At 42.5% G+C, this 25,792-nt stretch overlaps 1 protein-coding gene across 2 annotated transcripts in view; it reads right to left on the bottom strand.

Annotated features, from left to right (window-relative positions):
• Positions 1–25,792, bottom strand: part of rufy3 (RUN and FYVE domain containing 3) — a 111,129-nt gene that overhangs the window by 18,452 nt on the left and 66,885 nt on the right. Inside the window, exon 12 of one of the 2 annotated variants that reach the window (XM_065026930.1) lies at positions 2,681–3,140. The exons of the other annotated variant lie outside the window; for it this stretch is intronic. Coding sequence (XP_064883002.1) covers positions 3,068–3,140 — 73 coding nt within the window. The 3' untranslated portion in view covers positions 2,681–3,067. Of the gene's footprint in view, positions 1–2,680; positions 3,141–25,792 lie in introns of those variants that run through there. 2 annotated transcript variants of the gene reach the window in all.

Here is a 25,792-nt window from a genome sequence, read left to right as displayed (position 1 = left end):
TTATATTTTGTTTTGACGAAATTCAGATTAGAGGAGGAAGCCGATTAGAGGAGGAAGCAGAACTACAAACTGTGTGTACTGTAATGGTTCAGACGTCATCATACTATAATTACTGTGTTATGTTTCAGGAGCCCAGATCGTTTTTTTTTTACCTTTAGACTCGAGTTGGGCTTGGTGGCTGGTCTAAGGACCGATGTCTGTCGGGCTGCTCTCAGAACACAGGAATGCATATGGTTCCGGGACAGTGTACATTCCTATGGTATTTACTGTGGGGTCATAAAGTATTGACACCTTTGATAAACACGTGCAAAAAGTGACTGTACATAATAAATATTGAGGTATATTGTATGCAACAAAAAGAGATATTATTTTAAACTTATTTATTATTATTATTTTTTTTTAAATCACTCAGAAAAATAGATTTTCTTTAAACAAGTAATCCATTTTTTTTCTCTCAAAAAAGTTAGGTGTCAAAATGATTTTAACCACCCTGTTTTCAATAGGGATGGGGGACACAGTCAGACGGCCCTTTTTCAATTCAAATCAGATGTTTTCAGCGGGTTTCACAGCCAGAGAGATAGAGTTCCATGAGGCCACGGACCTTAACAAGGGCCTCAGGACCAGTGGGAGAGAAACCTCTATGTCCTCTGACCAGAGCAGCAGTTCCGTTTATCAAACTCCCGACGTTTACATTTGTTGGGCGACAGGAACACAGAGCACCTTGGCCACACGCCAGTGGTGGGTTTAGTGTCTAAATGAGAATGTACGAGCAGAAAAAAAACCTACTGTACAACATGATGGTGGATCTTTGATGTTCTGGGGATATTTTGCTTCCTCTGGTCAATAGCATCATGAAATGAGACCAGAACCAGGACATTTAGCCAATAAACCTGGTTGCATCTGACAGAAGACTGAAACATGACCACAAGTGGGACTTCCAGCAGGACAATAACCCCAAGCACACATCAAAATCCACAAAGAAAATTTTTAATTAGCCACAAAATAAAATACTTGTTAAACAAAATGTTTTTCTCTGAGCAATTGTATTTGTATAAAATAATTACCCAATTTTTTGGGGAGCATACAATATAGCTAAGTATGATTTCGTTTATACGGTAATTAGTGCTCATCTTATTCAAGCGTGTCAATAATTTCAGACCCCACTGTATCTATATAGTAAACGACTGATGTATAGCCTACGATCCTTATAGTCTAATCTAAGGACCTATGCAGAGATGGGCTATATTTGAAATATCTATTTCAATTACTTAAGTATTTTGTAAATGTGTATTTCCCCAGCCTGAACGACACTCCAATGTATTCTGTAACAAGATACTTTCGAAAGATCAGAAATAGAAAATACTTTTCTATAACATTTTTTTTTTCAAATAGCGATTCATAATTTTGTGGCCCCCTTTTCACCCTGCATTGTCTGATGGCACTACGGTGTGATAAGAACGTCTGCTGAATGAACTAAACATACATGCATATGTAAAAAATGAACAATTGCAAAGCATGCTGAGTATTATTTGAATGAGCTCCGCCCCAGAAAAAAAAAAGGCCAATAATAATACCCAGTGTGCTTTGCAGTTCATTTTAGTCTGTTCATTTTCATCATATTTTGGTCACTTAAGCCTTCCGCATCTTTCGGTTTTGGACGCCGTAGCCAGTATACACTTCCTTAAAATAGTAAGAATGAATCTAAGCTAACTCAAGAAATCCGTCATTGGCGTTTTTTTTGGCCGAGGAGATCCTAGTCCCGCAATTTTAGAAGAAAAAAAAAACGTCCCAAAATGTCATCCCAATATACATGCATGAACCGTCCTTAGTGTTTGGGAAGCACACGCCTTCACAGTTCTACTACATTTACATTTAAGTCATTTAGCAGACGCTCTTATCCAGAGCGACTTACAAATTGGTGCGTTCACCTTATGACATCCATACTAAGGTAGATACCAACACATCACAGTCATAGCAAGTAAAACGATTCTGTCACCATTGCTGAGGATGCTGTTGCTGTTCGGGCCGGCTACTTGCAAATGTATTTCTGTATACAAATACAAAATAAATGTATTTTTTGAAGTATTTTGTCGTTTATTTTTGATACATTGATCTTTATGGTATTTTGTAAATTCTTGCCAATTCTTGACTGTAGGGGGGGGCTTCAGGGGATCGATTTAAAAGAAACAACAGCATCCATTTACATTTTTCAGAACAGTACACCCATCCCTCTACCCGAAAATGGCTGACATCCCAAACTCGAAGTCTTGCATCAGGGAACATTCATTACATGTGTGTGTGTGTGTGTGTGTGTGGGGGGGGGGGGATCTGATATCGAATGAACCCAAGCTAAAGTCCTGAAACCCAGCGAGCAGAATGGAGCTCCCTCTGCACTGCTAGTATCCCGACAGAAGAACACGCGGAAGAACAGAAAACCAGGCTAGAGGAAGCCAGAGAGACTATATCAGTCAGGAGGTTTAGGAAAGAAAATGTAATTTAACACTAGAGAAGGAAAGGAACCGCAACAGATGTCATACCAAAAAATAAGTAACCTAGTTAAAGGGATAGTCCGGGATTTCGGCAATAAGGTCCTTTATCTACTTCCCTACAGTTCGATGAACTCGTGGACAGCATTTTCATGTCTCTGTGTGCAGTTTGAAGAAAGTTGCTAACTAGCACTGGTACAATTGCTAACTAGCGTCAGCGCGATGACTGGAAGTTTATGGTATATGCTAGCAGACCCGATTGCATTCCAGTCATTGTGCTAACATTAGTTAGCATGATCGCAGATACCATAGACCTCCAGTCATTGCCCTAACGCTAGTTAGCAATTGCGCTAGCGCTAGTTTGCAACTTCCTTCAAACTGCACGCGGAGACATACAAAATGGCATCCACAAGTTCATCTAACTCTAGGGAAGTAGACACATGACCTCATTGCCAAAATCCTGAAATATCCCTTTAAGTCATTTCTATATTATGCAAATATTGTTTTTCTGATTTGGATCAGAGTTTATCAAACTATGATGTGGGTGTCATTCTGGGGAACAGAGGAGAGGGGAGGGAGGACTACTGTTGCTTCTGAAGCAGTTTCTCTGCGTTGGAACTCAAGCTTCTGGCCTGCTTCACACAGTCTTCCTCACTGCGAGGAGGAGATAGTGGAGGAAGAGGTAAAGAACCAAGAAATGAAAGGGATGGAGAAATGGAAAGATATAAGAAAGTAGCGATGGATAGAATAGATAGAGAGGGGGGAAAAGGAAGAGGGTAGTTACTAAGCCCTGAAACATGTTTAGATTAGATCTGACAGTCAAAAACACTGGCAAGAGTCTGTCCAAAGCTTTGTCAGAGGAGATTCTCTCTCAAGCCACGATTGGTCTTCATCTGGGTCCATGAAATCCATCCTAAATGCTTTGGGTAAACTCCAGTCCTATTATTCTGAGTAGTAGACTAGTGGTGTAGTAGTGTAGTAGACTAGTGGTGTAGTAGAGTAGTAGACTAGTGGTGTAGTAGAGTAGTAGACTACTGGTGTAGTAGACTAGTGGTGTAGTAGAGTAGTAGACTAGTGGTGTAGTAGACTAGTGGTGTAGTAGAGTAGTAGACTAGTGGTGTAGTAGACTAGTGGTGTAGTAGAGTAGTAGACTAGTGGTGTAGTAGACTAGTGGTGTAGTAGAGTAGTAGACTAGTGGTGTAGTAGACTAGTGGTGTAGTAGACTAGTGGTGTAGTAGAGTAGTAGACTAGTGGTGTAGTAGACTAGTGGTGTAGTAGACTAGTGGTGTAGTAGAGTAGTAGACTAGTGGTGTAGTAGACTAGTGGTGTAGTAGACTAGTGGTGTAGTAGACTAGTGGTGTAGTAGAGTAGTAGACTAGTGGTGTAGTAGAGTAGTAGACTAGTGGTGTAGTAGACTAGTGGTGTAGTAGACTAGTGGTGTAGTAGAGTAGTAGACTAGTGGTGTAGTATAGTAGTAGACTAGTGGTGTAGTAGAGTAGTAGACTAGTGGTGTAGTAGAGTAGTAGACTAGTGGTGTAGTATAGTAGTAGACTAGTGGTGTAGTAGAGTAGTAGACTAGTGGTGTAGTAGAGTAGTAGACTAGTGGTGTAGTAGAGTAGTAGACTAGTGGTGTAGTAGAGTAGTAGACTAGTGGTGTAGTAGACTAGTGGTGTAGTAGACTAGTGGTGTAGTAGAGTAGTAGACTAGTGGTGTAGTAGAGTAGTAGACTAGTGGTGTAGTAGTGGTGTAGTAGAGTAGTAGACTACTGGTGTAGTAGAGTAGTAGACTAGTGGTGTAGTAGAGTAGTGGTGTAGTAGACTAGTGGTGTAGTAGAGTAGTAGACTAGTGGTGTAGTAGAGTAGTAGACTAGTGGTGTGGTAGACTAGTGGTGTAGTAGACTAGTGGTGTAGTAGAGTAGTAGAGTAGTGGTGTAGTAGACTAGTGGTGTAGTAGAGTAGTAGACTAGTGGTGTAGTAGAGTAGTGGTGTAGTAGAGTAGTAGACTAGTGGTGTAGTAGACTAGTGGTGTAGTAGAGTAGTAGAGTAGTGGTGTAGTAGACTAGTGGTGTAGTAGAGTAGTAGACTAGTGGTGTAGTAGAGTAGTAGACTAGTGGTGTAGTAGACTAGTAGAGTAGTAGACTAGTGGTGTAGAGTGGTAGACTAGTGGTGTAGTAGAGTAGTGGTGTAGTAGAGTAGTAGACTAGTGGTGTAGTAGACTAGTGGTGTAGTAGACTAGTGGTGTAGTAGAGTAGTAGACTAGTGGTGTAGTAGACTAGTAGACTAGTGGTGTAGTAGAGTAGTGGTGTAGTAGACTAGTGGTGTAGTAGACTAGTAGACTAGTGGTGTAGTAGAGTAGTGGTGTAGTAGAGTAGTGGTGTAGTAGACTAGTGGTGTAGTAGACTAGTGGTGTAGTAGAGTAGTAGACTAGTGGTGTAGTAGACTAGTGGTGTAGTAGACTAGTGGTGTAGTAGACTAGTGGTGTAGTAGACTAGTGGTGTAGTAGAGTAGTGGTGTAGTAGAGTAGTGGTGTAGTAGAGTAGTGGTGTAGTAGACTAGTTGTGTAGTAGACTAGTGGTGTAGTAGAGTAGTAGACTAGTGGTGTAGTAGACTAGTGGTGTAGTAGTGTAGTGGTGTAGTAGACTAGTGGTGTAGTAGACTAGTGGTGTAGTAGAGTAGTAGACTAGTGGTGTAGTAGAGTAGTAGACTAGTGGTGTAGTAGACTACTGGTGTAGTAGAGTAGTGGTGTAGTAGACTAGTGGTGTAGTAGACTAGTGGTGTAGTAGAGTAGTAGACTAGTGGTGTAGTGGTGTAGTAGAGTGGTAGACTAGTGGTGTAGTAGAGTAGTAGACTAGTGGTGTAGTAGACTAGTGGTGTAGTAGACTAGTGGTGTAGTAGACTAGTGGTGTAGTAGAGTAGTAGACTAGTGGTGTAGTAGAGTAGTAGACTAGTGGTGTAGTAGAGTAGTAGACTACTGGTGTAGTAGAGTAGTAGACTACTGGTGTAGTAGAGTAGTGGTGTAGTAGACTAGTGGTGTAGTAGAGTAGTAGACTAGTGGTGTAGTAGAGTAGTAGACTAGTGGTGTGGTAGACTAGTGGTGTAGTAGACTAGTGGTGTAGTAGAGTAGTAGAGTAGTGGTGTAGTAGAGTAGTAGACTAGTGGTGTAGTAGAGTAGTGGTGTAGTAGAGTAGTAGACTAGTGGTGTAGTAGACTAGTGGTGTAGTAGAGTAGTAGAGTAGTGGTGTAGTAGACTAGTGGTGTAGTAGAGTAGTAGACTAGTGGTGTAGTAGAGTAGTAGACTAGTGGTGTAGTAGACTAGTAGAGTAGTAGACTAGTGGTGTAGAGTGGTAGACTAGTGGTGTAGTAGAGTAGTAGACTAGTGGTGTAGTAGAGTAGTGGTGTAGTAGAGTGGTAGACTAGTGGTGTACTAGACTAGTGGTGTAGTAGACTAGTGGTGTAGTAGACTAGTGGTGTAGAGTGGTATACTAGTGGTGTAGTAGACTAGTGGTGTAGTAGAGTAGTGGTATAGAGTGGTAGACTAGTGGTGTAGTAGACTAGTGGTGTAGTAGACTAGTGGTGTAGTAGACTAGTGGTGTAGTAGAGTAGTAGACTAGTGGTGTAGTAGACTAGTGGTGTAGTAGAGTAGTAGACTAGTGGTGTAGTAGACTAGTGGTGTAGTAGAGTAGTAGACTACTGGTGTAGTAGAGTAGTAGACTACTGGTGTAGTAGAGTAGTAGACTACTGGTGTAGTAGAGTAGTGGTGTAGTAGACTAGTGGTGTAGTAGACTAGTGGTGTAGTAGAGTAGTAGACTAGTGGTGTAGTAGAGTAGTAGACTAGTGGTGTAGTAGACTAGTGGTGTAGTAGAGTAGTAGACTAGTGGTGTAGTAGACTAGTGGTGTAGTAGACTAGTGGTGTAGTAGACTAGTGGTGTAGTAGAGTAGTAGACTAGTGGTGTAGTAGAGTAGTAGACTAGTGGTGTAGTAGACTAGTGGTGTAGTAGAGTAGTAGACTACTGGTGTAGTAGAGTAGTGGTGTAGTAGACTAGTGGTGTAGTAGACTAGTGGTGTAGTAGACTAGTGGTGTAGTAGACTAGTGGTGTAGTAGAGTAGTAGACTAGTGGTGTAGTAGACTAGTGGTGTAGTAGACTAGTGGTGTAGTAGAGTAGTAGACTAGTGGTGTAGTAGACTAGTGGTGTAGTAGAGTAGTGGTGTAGTAGACTAGTGGTGTAGTAGACTAGTAGACTAGTGGTGTAGTAGAGTAGTGGTGTAGTAGACTAGTGGTGTAGTAGACTAGTGGTGTAGTAGACTAGTGGTGTAGTAGACTAGTGGTGTAGTAGAGTAGTAGACTAGTGGTGTAGTAGACTAGTGGTGTAGTAGAGTAGTGGTGTAGTAGACTAGTGGTGTAGTAGACTAGTGGTGTAGTAGACTAGTGGTGTAGTAGACTAGTGGTGTAGTAGAGTAGTAGACTAGTGGTGTAGTAGACTAGTGGTGTAGTAGACTAGTGGTGTAGTAGAGTAGTAGACTAGTGGTGTAGTAGAGTAGTAGACTAGTGGTGTAGTAGAGTAGTAGACTAGTGGTGTAGTAGAGTAGTAGACTAGTGGTGTAGTAGACTAGTGGTGTAGTAGACTAGTGGTGTAGTAGAGTAGTAGACTAGTGGTGTAGTAGACTAGTGGTGTAGTAGAGTAGTGGTGTAGTAGAGTAGTAGACTAGTAGTGTAGTAGAGTAGTAGACTAGTGGTGTAGTAGAGTAGTAGACTAGTGGTGTAGTAGACTAGTGGTGTAGTAGAGTAGTAGACTAGTGGTGTAGTAGACTAGTGGTGTAGTATACTAGTGGTGTAGTAGACTAGTGGTGTAGTAGAGTAGTAGACTAGTGGTGTAGTAGAGTAGTAGACTAGTGGTGTAGTAGAGTAGTAGACTAGTGGTGTAGTAGACTAGTGGTGTAGTAGACTAGTGGTGTAGTAGAGTAGTAGAGTAGTGGTGTAGTAGACTAGTGGTGTAGTAGAGTAGTAGACTAGTGGTGTAGTAGAGTAGTGGTGTAGTAGAGTAGTAGACTAGTGGTGTAGTAGACTAGTGGTGTAGTAGAGTAGTAGAGTAGTAGAGTAGTAGACTAGTGGTGTAGTAGAGTAGTAGACTAGTGGTGTAGTAGACTAGTAGAGTAGTAGACTAGTGGTGTAGAGTGGTAGACTAGTGGTGTAGTAGAGTAGTGGTGTAGTAGAGTAGTAGACTAGTGGTGTAGTAGAGTAGTAGACTAGTGGTGTAGTAGACTACTGGTGTAGTAGAGTAGTGGTGTAGTAGACTAGTGGTGTAGTAGACTAGTGGTGTAGTAGAGTAGTAGACTAGTGGTGTAGTGGTGTAGTAGAGTGGTAGACTAGTGGTGTAGTAGAGTAGTAGACTAGTGGTGTAGTAGACTAGTGGTGTAGTAGACTAGTGGTGTAGTAGAGTAGTAGACTAGTGGTGTAGTAGAGTAGTAGACTAGTGGTGTAGTAGAGTAGTAGACTACTGGTGTAGTAGAGTAGTAGACTACTGGTGTAGTAGAGTAGTGGTGTAGTAGACTAGTGGTGTAGTAGAGTAGTAGACTAGTGGTGTAGTAGAGTAGTAGACTAGTGGTGTAGTAGACTAGTGGTGTAGTAGACTAGTGGTGTAGTAGAGTAGAGTAGTGGTGTAGTAGTAGTAGACTAGTGGTGTAGTAGAGTAGTGGTGTAGTAGAGTAGTAGACTAGTGGTGTAGTAGACTAGTGGTGTAGTAGAGTAGTGGTGTAGTAGAGTAGTAGAGTAGTGGTGTAGTAGACTAGTGGTGTAGTAGAGTAGTAGACTAGTGGTGTAGTAGAGTAGTAGACTAGTGGTGTAGTAGACTAGTAGAGTAGTAGACTAGTGGTGTAGAGTGGTAGACTAGTGGTGTAGTAGAGTAGTAGACTAGTGGTGTAGTAGACTAGTGGTGTAGTAGAGTGGTAGACTAGTGGTGTAGTAGACTAGTGGTGTAGTAGACTAGTGGTGTAGTAGACTAGTGGTGTAGAGTGGTAGACTAGTGGTGTAGAGTGGTAGACTAGTGGTGTAGTAGACTAGTGGTGTAGTAGACTAGTGGTGTAGTAGACTAGTGGTGTAGTAGACTAGTGGTGTAGTAGAGTAGTAGACTAGTGGTGTAGTAGACTAGTGGTGTAGTAGAGTAGTAGACTAGTGGTGTAGTAGACTAGTGGTGTAGTAGAGTAGTAGACTACTGGTGTAGTAGAGTAGACTGGGTGTAGTAGACTAGTGGTGTAGTAGACTAGTGGTGTAGTAGACTAGTGGTGTAGTAGAGTAGTAGACTAGTGGTGTAGTAGAGTAGTAGACTAGTGGTGTAGTAGAGTAGTGGTGTAGTAGAGTAGTAGACTAGTGGTGTAGTAGACTAGTGGTGTAGTAGACTAGTGGTGTAGTAGACTAGTGGTGTAGTAGAGTAGTAGACTAGTGGTGTAGTAGAGTAGTAGACTAGTGGTGTAGTAGACTAGTGGTGTAGTAGAGTAGTAGACTAGTGGTGTAGTAGAGTAGTGGTGTAGTAGACTAGTGGTGTAGTAGACTAGTGGTGTAGTAGACTAGTGGTGTAGAGACTAGTGGTGTAGTAGAGACTAGTGGTGTAGTAGACTAGTGGTGTAGTAGACTAGTGGTGTAGTAGAGTAGTAGACTAGTGGTGTAGTAGACTAGTGGTGTAGTAGACTAGTGGTGTAGTAGACTAGTGGTGTAGTAGACTAGTAGACTAGTGGTGTAGTAGACTAGTGGTGTAGTAGAGTAGTGGTCTAGTAGACTAGTGGTGTAGTAGACTAGTGGTGTAGTAGACTAGTGGTGTAGTAGACTAGTGGTGTAGTAGACTAGTGGTGTAGTAGACTAGTGGTGTAGTAGACTAGTGGTGTAGTAGACTAGTGGTGTAGTAGAGTAGTGGTGTAGTAGAGTAGTAGAGTAGTAGACTAGTGGTGTAGTAGACTAGTGGTGTAGTAGAGTAGTAGACTAGTGGTGTAGTAGACTAGTGGTGTAGTAGACTAGTGGTGTAGTAGAGTAGTAGACTAGTGGTGTAGTAGAGTAGTAGACTAGTGGTGTAGTAGAGTAGTAGACTAGTGGTGTAGTAGAGTAGTAGACTAGTGGTGTAGTAGACTAGTGGTGTAGTAGACTAGTGGTGTAGTAGAGTAGTAGACTAGTGGTGTAGTAGACTAGTGGTGTAGTAGACTAGTGGTGTAGTAGAGTAGTAGACTAGTAGTGTAGTAGAGTAGTAGACTAGTGGTGTAGTAGTAGTAGACTAGTGGTGTAGTAGACTAGTGGTGTAGTAGAGTAGTAGACTAGTGGTGTAGTAGACTAGTGGTGTAGTAGACTAGTGGTGTAGTAGACTAGTGGTGTAGTAGAGTAGTAGACTAGTGGTGTAGTAGAGTAGTAGACTAGTGGTGTAGTAGACTAGTGGTGTAGTAGACTAGTGGTGTAGTAGACTAGTGGTGTAGTAGACTAGTGGTGTAGTAGACTAGTGGTGTAGTAGAGTAGTAGACTAGTGGTGTAGTAGACTAGTAGACTAGTGGTGTAGTAGACTAGTGGTGTAGTAGACTAGTGGTGTAGTAGACTAGTGGTGTAGTAGAGTAGTAGACTAGTGGTGTAGTAGACTAGTGGTGTAGTAGAGTAGTAGACTAGTGGTGTAGTAGAGTAGTGGTGTAGTAGAGTAGTGGTGTAGTAGACTAGTGGTGTAGTAGACTAGTGGTGTAGTAGAGTAGTAGACTAGTGGTGTAGTAGAGTAGTAGACTAGTGGTGTAGTAGACTAGTAGTAGTGTAGTAGACTAGTGGTGTAGTAGACTAGTGGTGTAGTAGAGTAGTAGACTAGTGGTGTAGTAGACTAGTGGTGTAGTAGAGTAGTAGACTAGTGGTGTAGTAGACTAGTGGTGTAGTAGAGTAGTAGACTAGTGGTGTAGTAGACTAGTGGTGTAGTAGACTAGTGGTGTAGTAGACTAGTGGTGTAGTAGAGTAGTAGACTAGTGGTGTAGTAGACTAGTGGTGTAGTAGAGTAGTGGACTAGTGGTGTAGTAGAGTAGTGGTGTAGTAGACTAGTGGTGTAGTAGACTAGTGGTGTAGTAGACTAGTGGTGTAGTAGAGTAGTAGACTAGTGGTGTAGTAGACTAGTGGTGTAGTAGACTAGTGGTGTAGTAGTAGTAGACTAGTGGTGTAGTAGACTAGTGGTGTAGTAGAGTAGTAGACTAGTGGTGTAGTAGACTAGTGGTGTAGTAGACTAGTGGTGTAGTAGAGTAGTAGACTAGTGGTGTAGTAGACTAGTGGTGTAGTAGAGTAGTAGACTAGTGGTGTAGTAGACTAGTGGTGTAGTAGACTAGTGGTGTAGTACAGTAGTAGACTAGTGGTGTAGTAGAGTAGTAGACTAGTGGTGTAGTAGAGTAGTAGACTAGTGGTGTAGTAGAGTAGTGGAGTAGTAGACTAGTGGTGTAGTAGACTAGTGGTGTAGTAGACTAGTGGTGTAGTAGTGAAGTAGACTAGTGGTGTAGTAGACTAGTGGTGTAGTAGAGTAGTAGACTAGTGGTGTAGTAGACTAGTAGACTAGTGGTGTAGTAGAGTAGTAGACTAGTGGTGTAGTAGACTAGTGGTGTAGTAGACTAGTGGTGTAGTAGAGTAGTAGACTAGTGGTGTAGTAGACTAGTGGTGTAGTAGAGTAGTAGACTAGTGGTGTAGTAGAGTAGTGGTGTAGTAGAGTAGTGGTGTAGTAGAGTAGTGGTGTAGTAGACTAGTGGTGTAATAGAGTAGTAGACTAGTGGTGTAGTAGAGTAGTAGACTAGTGGTGTAGTAGAGTAGTAGACTACTGGTGTAGTAGACTAGTGGTGTAGTAGACTAGTGGTGTAGTAGAGTAGTAGACTAGTGGTGTAGTAGACTAGTGGTGTAGTAGAGTAGTAGACTAGTGGTGTAGTAGACTAGTGGTGTAGTAGAGTAGTAGACTAGTGGTGTAGTAGACTAGTGGTGTAGTAGAGTAGTGGTGTAGTAGAGTAGTGGTGTAGTAGAGTAGTAGACTAGTGGTGTAGTAGACTAGTGGTGTAGTAGAGTAGTAGACTAGTGGTGTAGTAGAGTAGTGGTGTAGTAGACTAGTGGTGTAGTAGACTAGTGGTGTAGTAGACTAGTGGTGTAGTAGAGTAGTAGACTAGTGGTGTAGTAGACTAGTGGTGTAGTAGACTAGTGGTGTAGTAGAGTAGTAGACTAGTGGTGTAGTAGAGTAGTGGTGTAGTAGAGTAGTAGACTAGTGGTGTAGTAGACTAGTGGTGTAGTAGACTAGTGGTGTAGTAGAGTAGTAGACTAGTGGTGTAGTAGACTAGTGGTGTAGTAGAGTAGTAGACTAGTGGTGTAGTAGACTAGTGGTGTAGTAGACTAGTGGTGTAGTACAGTAGTAGACTAGTGGTGTAGTAGAGTAGTAGACTAGTGGTGTAGTAGAGTAGTAGACTAGTGGTGTAGTAGAGTAGTGGTGTAGTAGAGTGGTAGACTAGTGGTGTAGTAGACTAGTGGTGTAGTAGACTAGTGGTGTAGTAGAGTAGTGGTGTAGAGTGGTAGACTAGTGGTGTAGTAGACTAGTGGTGTAGTAGACTAGTGGTGTAGTAGACTAGTGGTGTAGAGTGGTAGACTAGTGGTGTAGTAGACTAGTGGTGTAGTAGACTAGTGGTGTAGTAGACTAGTGGTGTAGTAGACTAGTGGTGTAGTAGACTAGTGGTGTAGTAGACTAGTCTACTAGTAGACTAGTGGTGTAGTAGAGTAGTAGACTAGTGGTGTAGTAGAGTAGTGGTGTAGTAGACTAGTGGTGTAGTAGACTAGTGGTGTAGTAGAGTAGTAGACTAGTGGTGTAGTAGAGTAGTAGACTAGTGGTGTAGTAGACTAGTGGTGTAGTAGAGTAGTAGACTACTGGTGTAGTAGAGTAGTGGTGTAGTATACTAATGGTGTAGTAGACTAGTGGTGTAGTAGACTAGTGGTGTAGTAGACTAGTGGTGTAGTAGAGTAGTGGTGTAGAGTGGTAGACTAGTGGTGTAGTAGACTAGTGGTGTAGTAGACTAGTGGTGTAGTAGAGTAGTGGTGTAGAGTGGTAGACTAGTGGTGTAGTAGACTAGTGGTGTAGTAGACTAGTGGTGTAGTAGACTAGTGGTGTAGAGTGGTAGACTAGTGGTGTAGTAGACTAGTGGTGTAGTAGAGTAGTAGACTAGTGGTGTAGTAGAGTAGTAGACTAGTGGTGTAGTAGAGTAGTAGACTAGTGGTGTAGTAGACTAGTGGTGTAGTAGAGTAGTAGACTACTGGTGTAGTAGAGTAGTGGTGTAGTATACTAATGGTGTAGTAGACTAGTGGTGTAGTAGACTAGTGGTGTAGTAGAGTAGTAGACTAGTGGTGTAGTAGAGTAGTAGACTAGTGGTGTAGTAGACTAGTGGTGTAGTAGAGTAGTAGACTAGTGGTGTAGTAGAGTAGTGGTGTAGTAGACTAGTGGTGTAGTAGACTAGTGGTGTAGTAGACTAGTGGTGTAGTAGAGTAGTAGACTAGTGGTGTAGTAGACTAGTGGTGTAGTAGAGTAGTAGACTAGTGGTGTAGTAGACTAGTGGTGTAGTAGAGTAGTAGACTAGTGGTGTAGTAGACTAGTGGTGTAGTAGACTAGTGGTGTAGTAGACTAGTGGTGTAGTAGACTAGTGGTGTAGTAGAGTAGTAGACTAGTGGTGTAGTAGAGTAGTAGACTAGTGGTGTAGTAGAGTAGTAGACTACTGGTGTAGTAGAGTAGTGGTGTAGTAGACTAGTGGTGTAGTAGACTAGTGGTGTAGTAGACTAGTGGTGTAGTAGAGTAGTAGACTAGTGGTGTAGTAGAGTAGTGGTGTAGTAGAGTGGTAGACTAGTGGTGTAGTAGACTAGTGGTGTAGTAGACTAGTGGTGTAGTAGACTAGTGGTGTAGTAGAGTAGTAGACTAGTGGTGTAGTAGACTAGTGGTGTAGTAGAGTAGTGGTGTAGTAGAGTAGTAGACTAGTGGTGTAGTAGAGTAGTAGACTAGTGGTGTAGTAGACTAGTGGTGTAGTAGAGTAGTAGACTAGTGGTGTAGTAGACTAGTGGTGTAGTATACTAGTGGTGTAGTAGACTAGTGGTGTAGTAGAGTAGTAGACTAGTAGTGTAGTAGAGTAGTAGACTAGTGGTGTAGTAGAGTAGTAGACTAGTGGTGTAGTAGACTAGTGGTGTAGTAGACTAGTGGTGTAGTAGTGAAGTAGACTAGTGGTGTAGTAGACTAGTGGTGTAGTAGAGTAGTAGACTAGTGGTGTAGTAGACTAGTAGACTAGTGGTGTAGTAGAGTAGTAGACTAGTGGTGTAGTAGACTAGTGGTGTAGTAGACTAGTGGTGTAGTAGAGTAGTAGACTAGTGGTGTAGTAGACTAGTGGTGTAGTAGAGTAGTAGACTAGTGGTGTAGTAGAGTAGTGGTGTAGTAGAGTAGTGGTGTAGTAGAGTAGTGGTGTAGTAGACTAGTGGTGTAATAGAGTAGTAGACTAGTGGTGTAGTAGAGTAGTAGACTAGTGGTGTAGTAGAGTAGTAGACTACTGGTGTAGTAGACTAGTGGTGTAGTAGACTAGTGGTGTAGTAGAGTAGTAGACTAGTGGTGTAGTAGACTAGTGGTGTAGTAGAGTAGTAGACTAGTGGTGTAGTAGACTAGTGGTGTAGTAGAGTAGTGGTGTAGTAGACTAGTGGTGTAGTAGAGTAGTAGACTAGTGGTGTAGTAGAGTAGTAGACTAGTGGTGTAGTAGACTAGTGGTGTAGTAGAGTAGTAGACTACTGGTGTAGTAGACTAGTGGTGTAGTAGACTAGTGGTGTAGTAGACTAGTGGTGTAATAGACTAGTGGTGTAGTAGACTAGTGGTGTAGTAGTGGTGTAGTAGACTAGTGGTGTAGTAGACTAGTGGTGTAGTAGAGTAGTAGACTAGTGGTGTAGTAGACTAGTGGTGTAGTAGAGTAGTAGACTAGTGGTGTAGTAGACTAGTGGTGTAGTAGAGTAGTGGTGTAGTAGAGTAGTGGTGTAGTAGAGTAGTAGACTAGTGGTGTAGTAGACTAGTGGTGTAGTAGAGTAGTAGACTACTGGTGTAGTAGAGTAGTGGTGTAGTAGACTAGTGGTGTAGTAGACTAGTGGTGTAGTAGACTAGTGGTGTAGTAGAGTAGTAGACTAGTGGTGTAGTAGAGTAGTGGTGTAGTAGAGTGGTAGACTAGTGGTGTAGTAGACTAGTGGTGTAGTAGACTAGTGGTGTAGTAGACTAGACTAGTGGTGTAGTAGACTAGTGGTGTAGTAGGTAGACTAGTGGTGTAGTAGACTAGTGGTGTAGTAGACTAGTGGTGTAGTACAGTAGTAGACTAGTGGTGTAGTAGAGTAGTAGACTAGTGGTGTAGTAGAGTAGTAGACTACTGGTGTAGTAGAGTAGTGGTGTAGTAGACTAGTGGTGTAGTAGACTAGTGGTGTAGTAGAGTAGTAGACTAGTGGTGTAGTAGAGTAGTGGTGTAGTAGAGTGGTAGACTAGTGGTGTAGTAGACTAGTGGTGTAGAGTGGTAGACTAGTGGTGTAGTAGACTAGTGGTGTAGTAGACTAGTGGTGTAGTAGACTAGTGGTGTAGTAGAGTAGTGGTGTAGAGTGGTAGACTAGTGGTGTAGTAGACTAGTGGTGTAGTAGACTAGTGGTGTAGTAGAGTAGTGGTGTAGAGTGGTAGACTAGTGGTGTAGTAGACTAGTGGTGTAGTAGACTAGTGGTGTAGTAGACTAGTGGTGTAGAGTGGTAGACTAGTGGTGTAGTAGACTAGTGGTGTAGTAGAGTAGTAGACTAGTGGTGTAGTAGAGTAGTAGACTAGTGGTGTAGTAGAGTAGTGGTGTAGTAGACTAGTGGTGTAGTAGACTAGTGGTGTAGTAGAGTAGTAGACTAGTGGTGTAGTAGAGTAGTAGACTAGTGGTGTAGTAGACTAGTGGTGTAGTAGAGTAGTAGACTACTGGTGTAGTAGAGTAGTGGTGTAGTATACTAGTGGTGTAGTAGACTAGTGGTGTAGTAGACTAGTGGTGTAGTAGAGTAGTAGACTAGTGGTGTAGTAGAGTAGTAGACTAGTGGTGTAGTAGACTAGTGGTGTAGTAGAGTAGTAGACTACTGGTGTAGTAGAGTAGTAGACTAGTGGTGTAGTAGACTAGTGGTGTAGTAGACTAGTGGTGTAGTAGAGTAGTAGACTAGTGGTGTAGTAGACTAGTCTAGTAGAGTAGTAGACTAGTGGTGTAGTAGACTAGTGGTGTAGTAGAGTAGTAGACTAGTGGTGTAGTAGACTAGTGGTGTAGTAGACTAGTGGTGTAGTAGACTAGTGGTGTAGTAGACTAGTGGTGTAGTAGAGTAGTAGACTAGTGGTGTAGTAGAGTAGTAGACTACTGGTGTAGTAGAGTAGTGGTGTAGTAGACTAGTGGTGTAGTAGACTAGTGGTGTAGTAGACTAGTGGTGTAGTAGAGTAGTAGACTAGTGGTGTAGTAGAGTAGTGGTGTAGTAGAGTGGTAGACTAGTGGTGTAGTAGACTAGTGGTGTAGTAGACTAGTGGTGTAGAGTGGTAGACTAGTGGTGTAGTAGACTAGTGGTGTAGTAGACTAGTGGTGTAGTAGACTAGTGGTGTAGAGTGGTAGACTAGTGGTGTAGTAGACTAGTGGTGTAGAGTGGTAGACTAGTGGTGTAGTAGACTAGTGGTGTAGAGTGGTAGACTAGTGGTGTAGTAGACTAGTGGTGTAGAGTGGTAGACTAGTGGTGTAGTAGACTAGTGGTGTAGAGTGGTAGACTAGTGGTGTAGTAGACTAGTGGTGTAGTAGACTAGTGGTGTAGAGTGGTAGACTATAGTACTCAGGGCTCTAAATGAACCATTTTCAATGTCAGCTCTGGTCCCGAATGTAAAAAGTTATAATCACATCAGAAAACATAGGCGCACCAGAAAAGCAGATGTTTTAATTGATTGATAAAGCCTCTATTGGGCCTCTATTGGTCCTCTATTGGTCCTCTATTGGTCCTCTATTGGTCCTCTATTGGTCCTATATTGGTCCTATATTGGTCCTCTATTGGTCCTCTATTGGTCCTCTATTGGTCCTCTATTGGTCCTCTATTGGTCCTATATGAAATGGAGCTACTTTTGAAGCACATGCTGTGTGCTAGAAAACAAATTACCCTTTTAAAACATTGTTTATGTTGATACAAAAAGCTGACATTTGAATTTAAAGTTATTTGTGTAGTAAGTTATTAAGCTGAGATCTACTGGTCTGATAAAAACTGTAAAAAAAACACATGACTTATTCAAACCAGTTCTGTAGCAGAGGTTTGTGCAGTAAGCTATAATTTAATTTTAATTTTACCTTTATTTAACTAGGCAAGTCAGTTAAGAACAAATTCTTATTTTCAATGACTGCCTAGGAACAGTGGGTTAACTGCCTGTTCAGGGGCAGAACGACAGATTTGTACCTTGTCAGCTCTGGGATTTGAACTTACAACCTTCCGGTTACTAGTCCAACGCTCTAACCACTAGGCCACCCTGCCGCCCCGCCCAATACATTATCACCGTAAATTGGCTATGCTTGAATTGCTCTGCCAATGTTGTTCTTCTCAGACCATTTAACTTGAGATACATTAATCACACCAGTAATAGATAGACAATAGACAATTCTTCTATTACTTGTGAGGCACAGCTGAGTGAGCATATATTGACATTTCTTTATTTGATTTTAATGGTGCCTGCATCTGATGGACAGTTTCAGCAGAGGGAGGGAGAGAGCAGCAGAGGATCTTCCTCTCACATCTGTCCCTCCCTCCACTGAAACTGACCAAAAGGGTCACTGTCTTCCAGCTGACAACGAAACTCGAGTCGCACCGCATTATTACCACTAGTCTACTACACCACTAGTCTACTACACCACTAGTCTACTACACCACTAGTCTACTACACCACTAGTCTACTACTCTACTACACCACTAGTCTACTACTCTACTACACCACTAGTATACTACACCACTAGTCTACTACACCACTAGTCTACTACTCTACTACACCACTAGTCTACTACTCTACTACACCACTAGTCTACTACTCTACTACACCACTAGTCTACCACACCACTAGTCTACTACACCACTAGTCTACTACACCACTAGTCTACTACTCTACTACACCACTAGTCTACTACTCTACTACACCACTAGTCTACTACTCTACTACACCACTACTCTACTACACCACTAGTCTACTACTCTACTACACCACTAGTCTACTACACCACTAGTCTACTACACCACTACTACTCTACTCTACTACACCACTGGTCTACTACACCACTAGTCTACTACTGCCACCACTAGTCTACTACACCACTAGTCTACTACACCACTAGTCTACTACACCACTAGTCTACTACACCACTAGTCTACTACACCACTAGTCTACTACACCACTAGTCTACTACACCACTAGTCTACTACTCTACTACACCACTAGTCTACTACACCACTAGTCTACTACACCACTAGTCTACTACACCACTAGTCTACTACACCACTAGTCTACTACACCACTACTCTACTACACCACTAGTCTACTACACCACTAGTCTACTACCCACTAGTCTACTACACCACTAGTCTAGTCTACTACACCACTAGTCTACTACACCACTAGTCTACTACACCACTAGTCTACTACACCACTAGTCTACTACACCACTACTCTACTACACCACTAGTCTACTACACCACTAGTCTACTACACCACTAGTCTACTACACCACTAGTCTACTACTCTACTACACCACTAGTCTACTACACCACTAGTCTACTACACCACTAGTCTACTACACCACTAGTCTACTACACCACTAGTCTACTACACCACTAGTCTACTACACCACTAGTCTACTACACCACTACTACACCACTAGTCTACTACACCACTAGTCTACTACTCTACTACACCACTAGTCTACTACTACTCTACTACACCACTAGTCTACTACACCACTAGTCTACTACACCACTAGTCTACTACACCACTGGTCTACTACTCTACTACACCACTACACCACTAGTCTACTACACCACTAGTCTACACCACTAGTCTACTACTCTACTACACCACTAGTCTACTACACCACTAGTCTACTACACCACTAGTCTACTACTCTACTACACCACTAGTCTACTACTCTACTAGTCTACTACACCACTAGTCTACTACACCACTACTCTACTACACCACTAGTCTACTACTCTACTACACCACTAGTCTACTACACCACTAGTCTACTACACCACTAGTCTACTACACCACTAGTCTACTACACCACTAGTCTACTACACCACTAGTCTACTACTCTACTACACCACTAGTCTACTACACCACTAGTCTACTACACCACTAGTCTACTACACCACTAGTCTACTACACCACTAGTCTACTACACCACTAGTCTACTACACCACTAGTCTACTACACCACTAGTCTACTACACCACTAGTCTACTACACCACTAGTCTACTACACCACTAGTCTACTACACCACTAGTCTACTACACCACTACTCTACTACACCACTAGTCTACTACACCACTAGTCTACTACACCACTAGTCTACTACACCACTAGTCTACTACACCACTAGTCTACTACTCTACTACACCACTAGTCTACTACACCACTAGTCTACTACACCACTAGTCTACTACACCACTACTCTACTACACCACTAGTCTACTACACCACTAGTCTACTACACCACTAGTCTACTACACCACTAGTCTACTACACCACTAGTCTACTACACCACTAGTCTACTACACCACTAGTCTACTACACCTAGTCTACACCACTAGTCTACTACACCACTAGTCTACTACACCACTAGTCTACTACACCACTAGTCTACTACACCACTAGTCTACTACTACACACCACTAGTCTACTACACCACTAGTCTACTACACCACTAGTCTACTACACCACTAGTCTACTACACCACACCTAGTCACTACTCTACTACACCACTAGTCTACTACACCACTAGTCTACTACACCACTAGTCTACTACTCCACTACTACTACTACCACTCTACTACACCACTAGTCTACTACACCACTACTCTACTACACCACTAGTCTACTACTCTACTACACCACTAGTCTACTACACCACTAGTCTACTACACCACTAGTCTACTACACCACTAGTCTACTACACCACTACTCTACTACACCACTAGTCTACTACACCACTAGTCTACTACACCACTAGTCTACTACACCACTAGTCTACTACACCACTAGTCTACTACACCACTAGTCTACTACACCACTAGTCTACTACTCTACTACTCTACTACACCACTAGTCTACTACACCACTAGTCTACTACACCACTAGTCTACTACTCTACTACACCACTAGTCTACTACTCTACTACACCACTAGTCTACTACACCACTAGTCTACTACTCTACTACACCACTAGTCTACTACTCTACTAGTCTACTACACCACTAGTCTACTACTAGTCTACTGCTACACCACTACTCTACTACACCACTAGTCTACTACACCACTCTACTACACCACTAGTCTACTACACCACTAGTCTACTACACCACTAGTCTACTACACCACTAGTCTACTACACTAGTCTACTACTACTAGTCTACTACTACCACTAGTCTACTACACCACTAGTCTACTACTACCACTAGTCTACTACACCACTAGTCTACTACACCACTAGTCTACTACACCACTAGTCTACTACACCACTAGTCTACTACACCACTAGTCTACTACACCACTAGTCTACTAGTCTACTACTAGTCTACTACACCACTAGTCTACTACTAGTCTACTACACCACTAGTCTACTACACCACTAGTCTACTACTCTACTACACCACTAGTCTACTACACCACTAGTCTACTACACCACTAGTCTACTACACCACTAGTCTACTACACCACTAGTCTACTACACCACTAGTCTACTACACCACTAGTCTACTACACCACTAGTCTACTACACCACTAGTCTACTACTCTACTACACCACTAGTCTACTACTCTACTACACCACTAGTCTACTACACCACTAGTCTACTACACCACTAGTCTACTACACCACTAGTCTACTACTCCACTACTCTACACTAGTCTACTACACCACTAGTCTACTACACCACTAGTCTACTACACCACTAGTCTACTACACCACTAGTCTACTACACCACTAGTCTACTACTAGTCTACTACACCACTAGTCTACTACACCACTAGTCTACTACACCACTAGTCTACTACACCACTAGTCTACTACACCACTAGTCTACTACACCACTAGTCTACTACACCACTAGTCTACTACTCCACTACTCTACACCACTAGTCTACTACACCACTAGTCTACTACTCCACTAGTCTACTACACCACTAGTCTACTACACCACTACTACTACTACACCACTAGTCTACTACCACTAGTCTACTACCACTAGTCTACTACACCACTAGTCTACTACACCACTAGTCTACTACACCACTAGTCTACTACACCACTAGTCTACTACACCACTAGTCTACTACACCACTACTCTACTACACCACTAGTCTACTACACCACTAGTCTACTACACCACTAGTCTACTACACCACTAGTCTACTACACCACTAGTCTACTACACCACTAGTCTACTACACCACTAGTCTACTACTAGTCTACTACACCACTAGTCTACTACACCACTAGTCTACTACACCACTACTACTACACCACTAGTCTACTACACCACTAGTCTACTACACCACTAGTCTACTACACCACTAGTCTACTACACCACTAGTCTACTACTCTCTACTACACTACTACTACTACTACACCACTAGTCTACTACACCACTAGTCTACTACACCACTACTACTACTACTACACCACTAGTCTACTACTCCACTAGTCTACTACACCACTACTACACCACTAGTCTACTACACCACTAGTCTACTACACCACTAGTCTACTACACCACTAGTCTACTACACCACTAGTCTACTACACCACTAGTCTACTACACCACTAGTCTACTACACTAGTCTACTAGTCTACTACACCACTACTCTACTACACCACTAGTCTACTACACCACTAGTCTACTACACCACTAGTCTACTACTCTACTACACCACTAGTCTACTACACCACTAGTCTACTACACCACTAGTCTACTACACCACTAGTCTACTACTGGTCTACTAGTCTACTACACCACTAGTCTACTACACCACTAGTCTACTACACTAGTCTACTACACCACTAGTCTACACCACTACTCTACTACACCACTAGTCTACTACACCACTAGTCTACTACACCACTAGTCTACTACACCACTAGTCTACTACACCACTAGTCTCTACTACTCTACTACACCACTAGTCTACTACACCACTAGTCTACTACACCACTAGTCTACTACACCACTCTACTACACCACTAGTCTACTACACCACTAGTCTACTACACCACTAGTCTACTACACCACTACTCTACTACACCTACTACTCTACTACACCACTAGTCTACTACACCACTAGTCTACTACTCTACTACACCACTAGTCTACTACTACCACTAGTCTACTACACCACTAGTCTACTACACCACTACTACACCACTAGTCTACTACACTAGTCACTAGTCTACTACACCACTAGTCTACTACACCACTAGTCTACTACACCACTAGTCTACTACTCTACTCTACTACACTAGTCTACTACTAGTCTACTACTCTACTACACCACTACTCTACTACACCACTACTCTACTACACCACTAGTCTACTACTCTACTACCACTACTACTCTACTACACCACTAGTCTACTACACCCACTAGTCTACTACTCTACTACACCACTAGTCTACTACACCACTAGTCTACTACACCACTAGTCTACTACACCACTAGTCTACTCTACTACACCACTAGTCTACTACCTACTACTCTACTACACCACTACTCTACTACACCACTAGTCTACTACACCACTAGTCTACTACACCACTAGTCTACTACACCACTAGTCTACTACACCACTAGTCTACTACTCTACTACTACACCACTACTCTACTACACCACTAGTCTACTACTCCACTACTACTACACCACTAGTCTACTACTCTACCACTAGTCTACTACACCACTAGTCTACTACTCCACTAGTCTACACCACTAGTCTACTACACCACTAGTCTACTACTCTACTACACCACTAGTCTACTACTACACCACTAGTCTACTACACCACTAGTCTACTACACCACTAGTCTACTACACCACTAGTCTACTACACCACTAGTCTACTACACCTACTACACCTACTACACCACTAGTCTACTACACCACTAGTCTACTACACCACCACTAGTCTACTACACCACTAGTCTACTACACCACTAGTCTACTACACCACTACTCTACTACACCACTAGTCTACTACACCACTAGTCTACTACACCACTACTCTCTACACTAGTCTACTACTACTACACCACTAGTCTACTACACCACTAGTACTACACCACTAGTCTACTACACCACTACTACTACACCACTAGTCTACTACACCACTAGTCTACTACTCTACTACACCACTAGTCTACTACACCACTAGTCTACTACTCTACTACACCACTACTCTACTACACCACTAGTCTACTCTACTACACCACTAGTCTACTACACCACTAGTCTACTACACCACTAGTCTACTACTCTACTACACCACTAGTCTACTACACCACTAGTCTACTACACCACTAGTCTACTACACCACTAGTCTACTACCCACTAGTCTACTACACCACTACTACACCTACTAGTCTACTACACCACTAGTCTACTACACCACTAGTCTACTACTCTACTACACCACTAGTCTACTACTCTACTACACCACTAGTCTACTACACCACTAGTCTACTACACCACTAGTCTACTACACCACTACTCTACTACACCACTAGTCTACTACACCACTACTCTACTACACCACTAGTCTACTACTCTACTACACCACTAGTCTACTACACCACTAGTCTACTGCACCACTAGTCTACTACACCACTAGTCTACTACACCACTAGTCTACTACCACTACTACTACCACTAGTCTACTACTCTACTACACCACTAGTCTACTACACCACTAGTCTACTACACCACTAGTCTACTACACCACTAGTCTACTACACCACTAGTCTACTACACCACTAGTCTCTACTACACCACTAGTCTGCTACACCACTAGTCTACTACACCACTAGTCTACTACACCACTAGTCTACTACTCTACTACACCACACCACCACTAGTCTACTACACCACTAGTCTACTACACCACTAGTCTACTACACCACTAGTCTACTACACCACTAGTCTACTACTCTACTACACCACTAGTCTACTACACCACTAGTCTACTACACCACTAGTCTACTACACCACTAGTCTACTACACCACTAGTCTACTACTACCACTAGTCTACTACACCACTACTCACCACTAGTCTACTGGTCTACTACACCACTAGTCTACTACACCACTAGTCTACTACACCACTAGTCTACTACACCACTAGTCTACTACACCACTAGTCTACTACACCACTAGTCTACTACACCACTAGTCTAGTCTACTACACCACTAGTCTACTACACCACTACTCTACTACACCACTAGTCTACTACTACCACTAGTCTACTACACCACTAGTCTACTACACACCACTAGTCTACACCACTAGTCTACTACACCACTAGTCTACTACACCACTAGTCTACTACACCACTAGTCTACTACTACACTAGTCTACTACACCACTAGTCTACTACTCTACTACACCACTAGTCTACTACACCACTAGTCTACTACACCACTAGTCTACTACTCTACTACACCACTACTCTACTACACCACTAGTCTACTACACCACTAGTCTACTACACCACTAGTCTGCTACCACTCTACTACACCACTAGTCTACTACACCACTAGTCTCTACTACACCACTAGTCTACTACACCACTAGTCTACTACACCACTAGTCTACTACACCACTAGTCTACTACACCACTAGTCTACTACTCTACTACACTCTACTACACCACTAGTCTACTACTACACCACTAGTCTACTACACTACACCACTAGTCTACTACACCACTAGTCTACTACACCACTAGTCTACTACTACCACTAGTCTACTACACCACTAGTCTGCTACACTGCTACTCTACTACACCACTAGTCTACTACTCCACTACTAGTCTACTACACCACTAGTCTACTACTCTACTACACCACTACACTACTACTCTACTACACCACTAGTCTACTACACCACTAGTCTACTACACCACTAGTCTACTACACCACTAGTCTGCTACTCTACTACCACTACTACTACACCACTAGTCTACTACACCACTAGTCTACTACACCACTAGTCTACTACACCACTAGTCTACTACTCTACTACACCACTAGTCTACTACACCACTAGTCTACTACACCACTAGTCTACTACACCACTAGTCTACTACTCTACTACACCACTACTCTACTACACCACTAGTCTACTACACCACTAGTCTACCACTAGTCTACTACACCACTACTCTACTACACCACTAGTCTACTACTCTACTACACCACTAGTCTACTACACCACTAGTCTACTACTCTACTACACCACTAGTCTACTACACCACTAGTCTACTACACCACTAGTCTACTACTCTACTACACCACTAGTCTACTACACCACTAGTCTACTACACCACTACTCTACTACTCTACTACACCACTAGTCTACTACTCTACTACTACACCACTACTCTACTACACCACTAGTCTACTACTCACTACTCTACTACACCACTAGTCTACTACTCTACTACACCACTACTCTACTACACCACTAGTCTACTACACCACTACTCTACTACACCACTAGTCTACTACTCTACTACACCACTACTCTACTACACCACTAGTCTACTACTCTACTACACCACTAGTCTACTACACCACTAGTCTACTACACCACTAGTCTACTACACTACTACACCACTAGTCTACTACACCACTAGTCTACTACACCACTAGTCTACTACTCTACTACACCACTAGTCTACTCACCACTACTCTACTACACCACTAGTCTACTACACCACTACTCTACTACACCACTAGTCTACTACACTCACTAGTCTCTACTACACCACTACTCTACTACT

This window comes from Oncorhynchus nerka, linkage group LG13 (assembly GCF_034236695.1).
Source record: "Oncorhynchus nerka isolate Pitt River linkage group LG13, Oner_Uvic_2.0, whole genome shotgun sequence".
Lineage (NCBI taxonomy): Eukaryota > Metazoa > Chordata > Actinopteri > Salmoniformes > Salmonidae > Oncorhynchus > Oncorhynchus nerka.
This window is presented reverse-complemented; position numbering and strand designations above follow the sequence as displayed.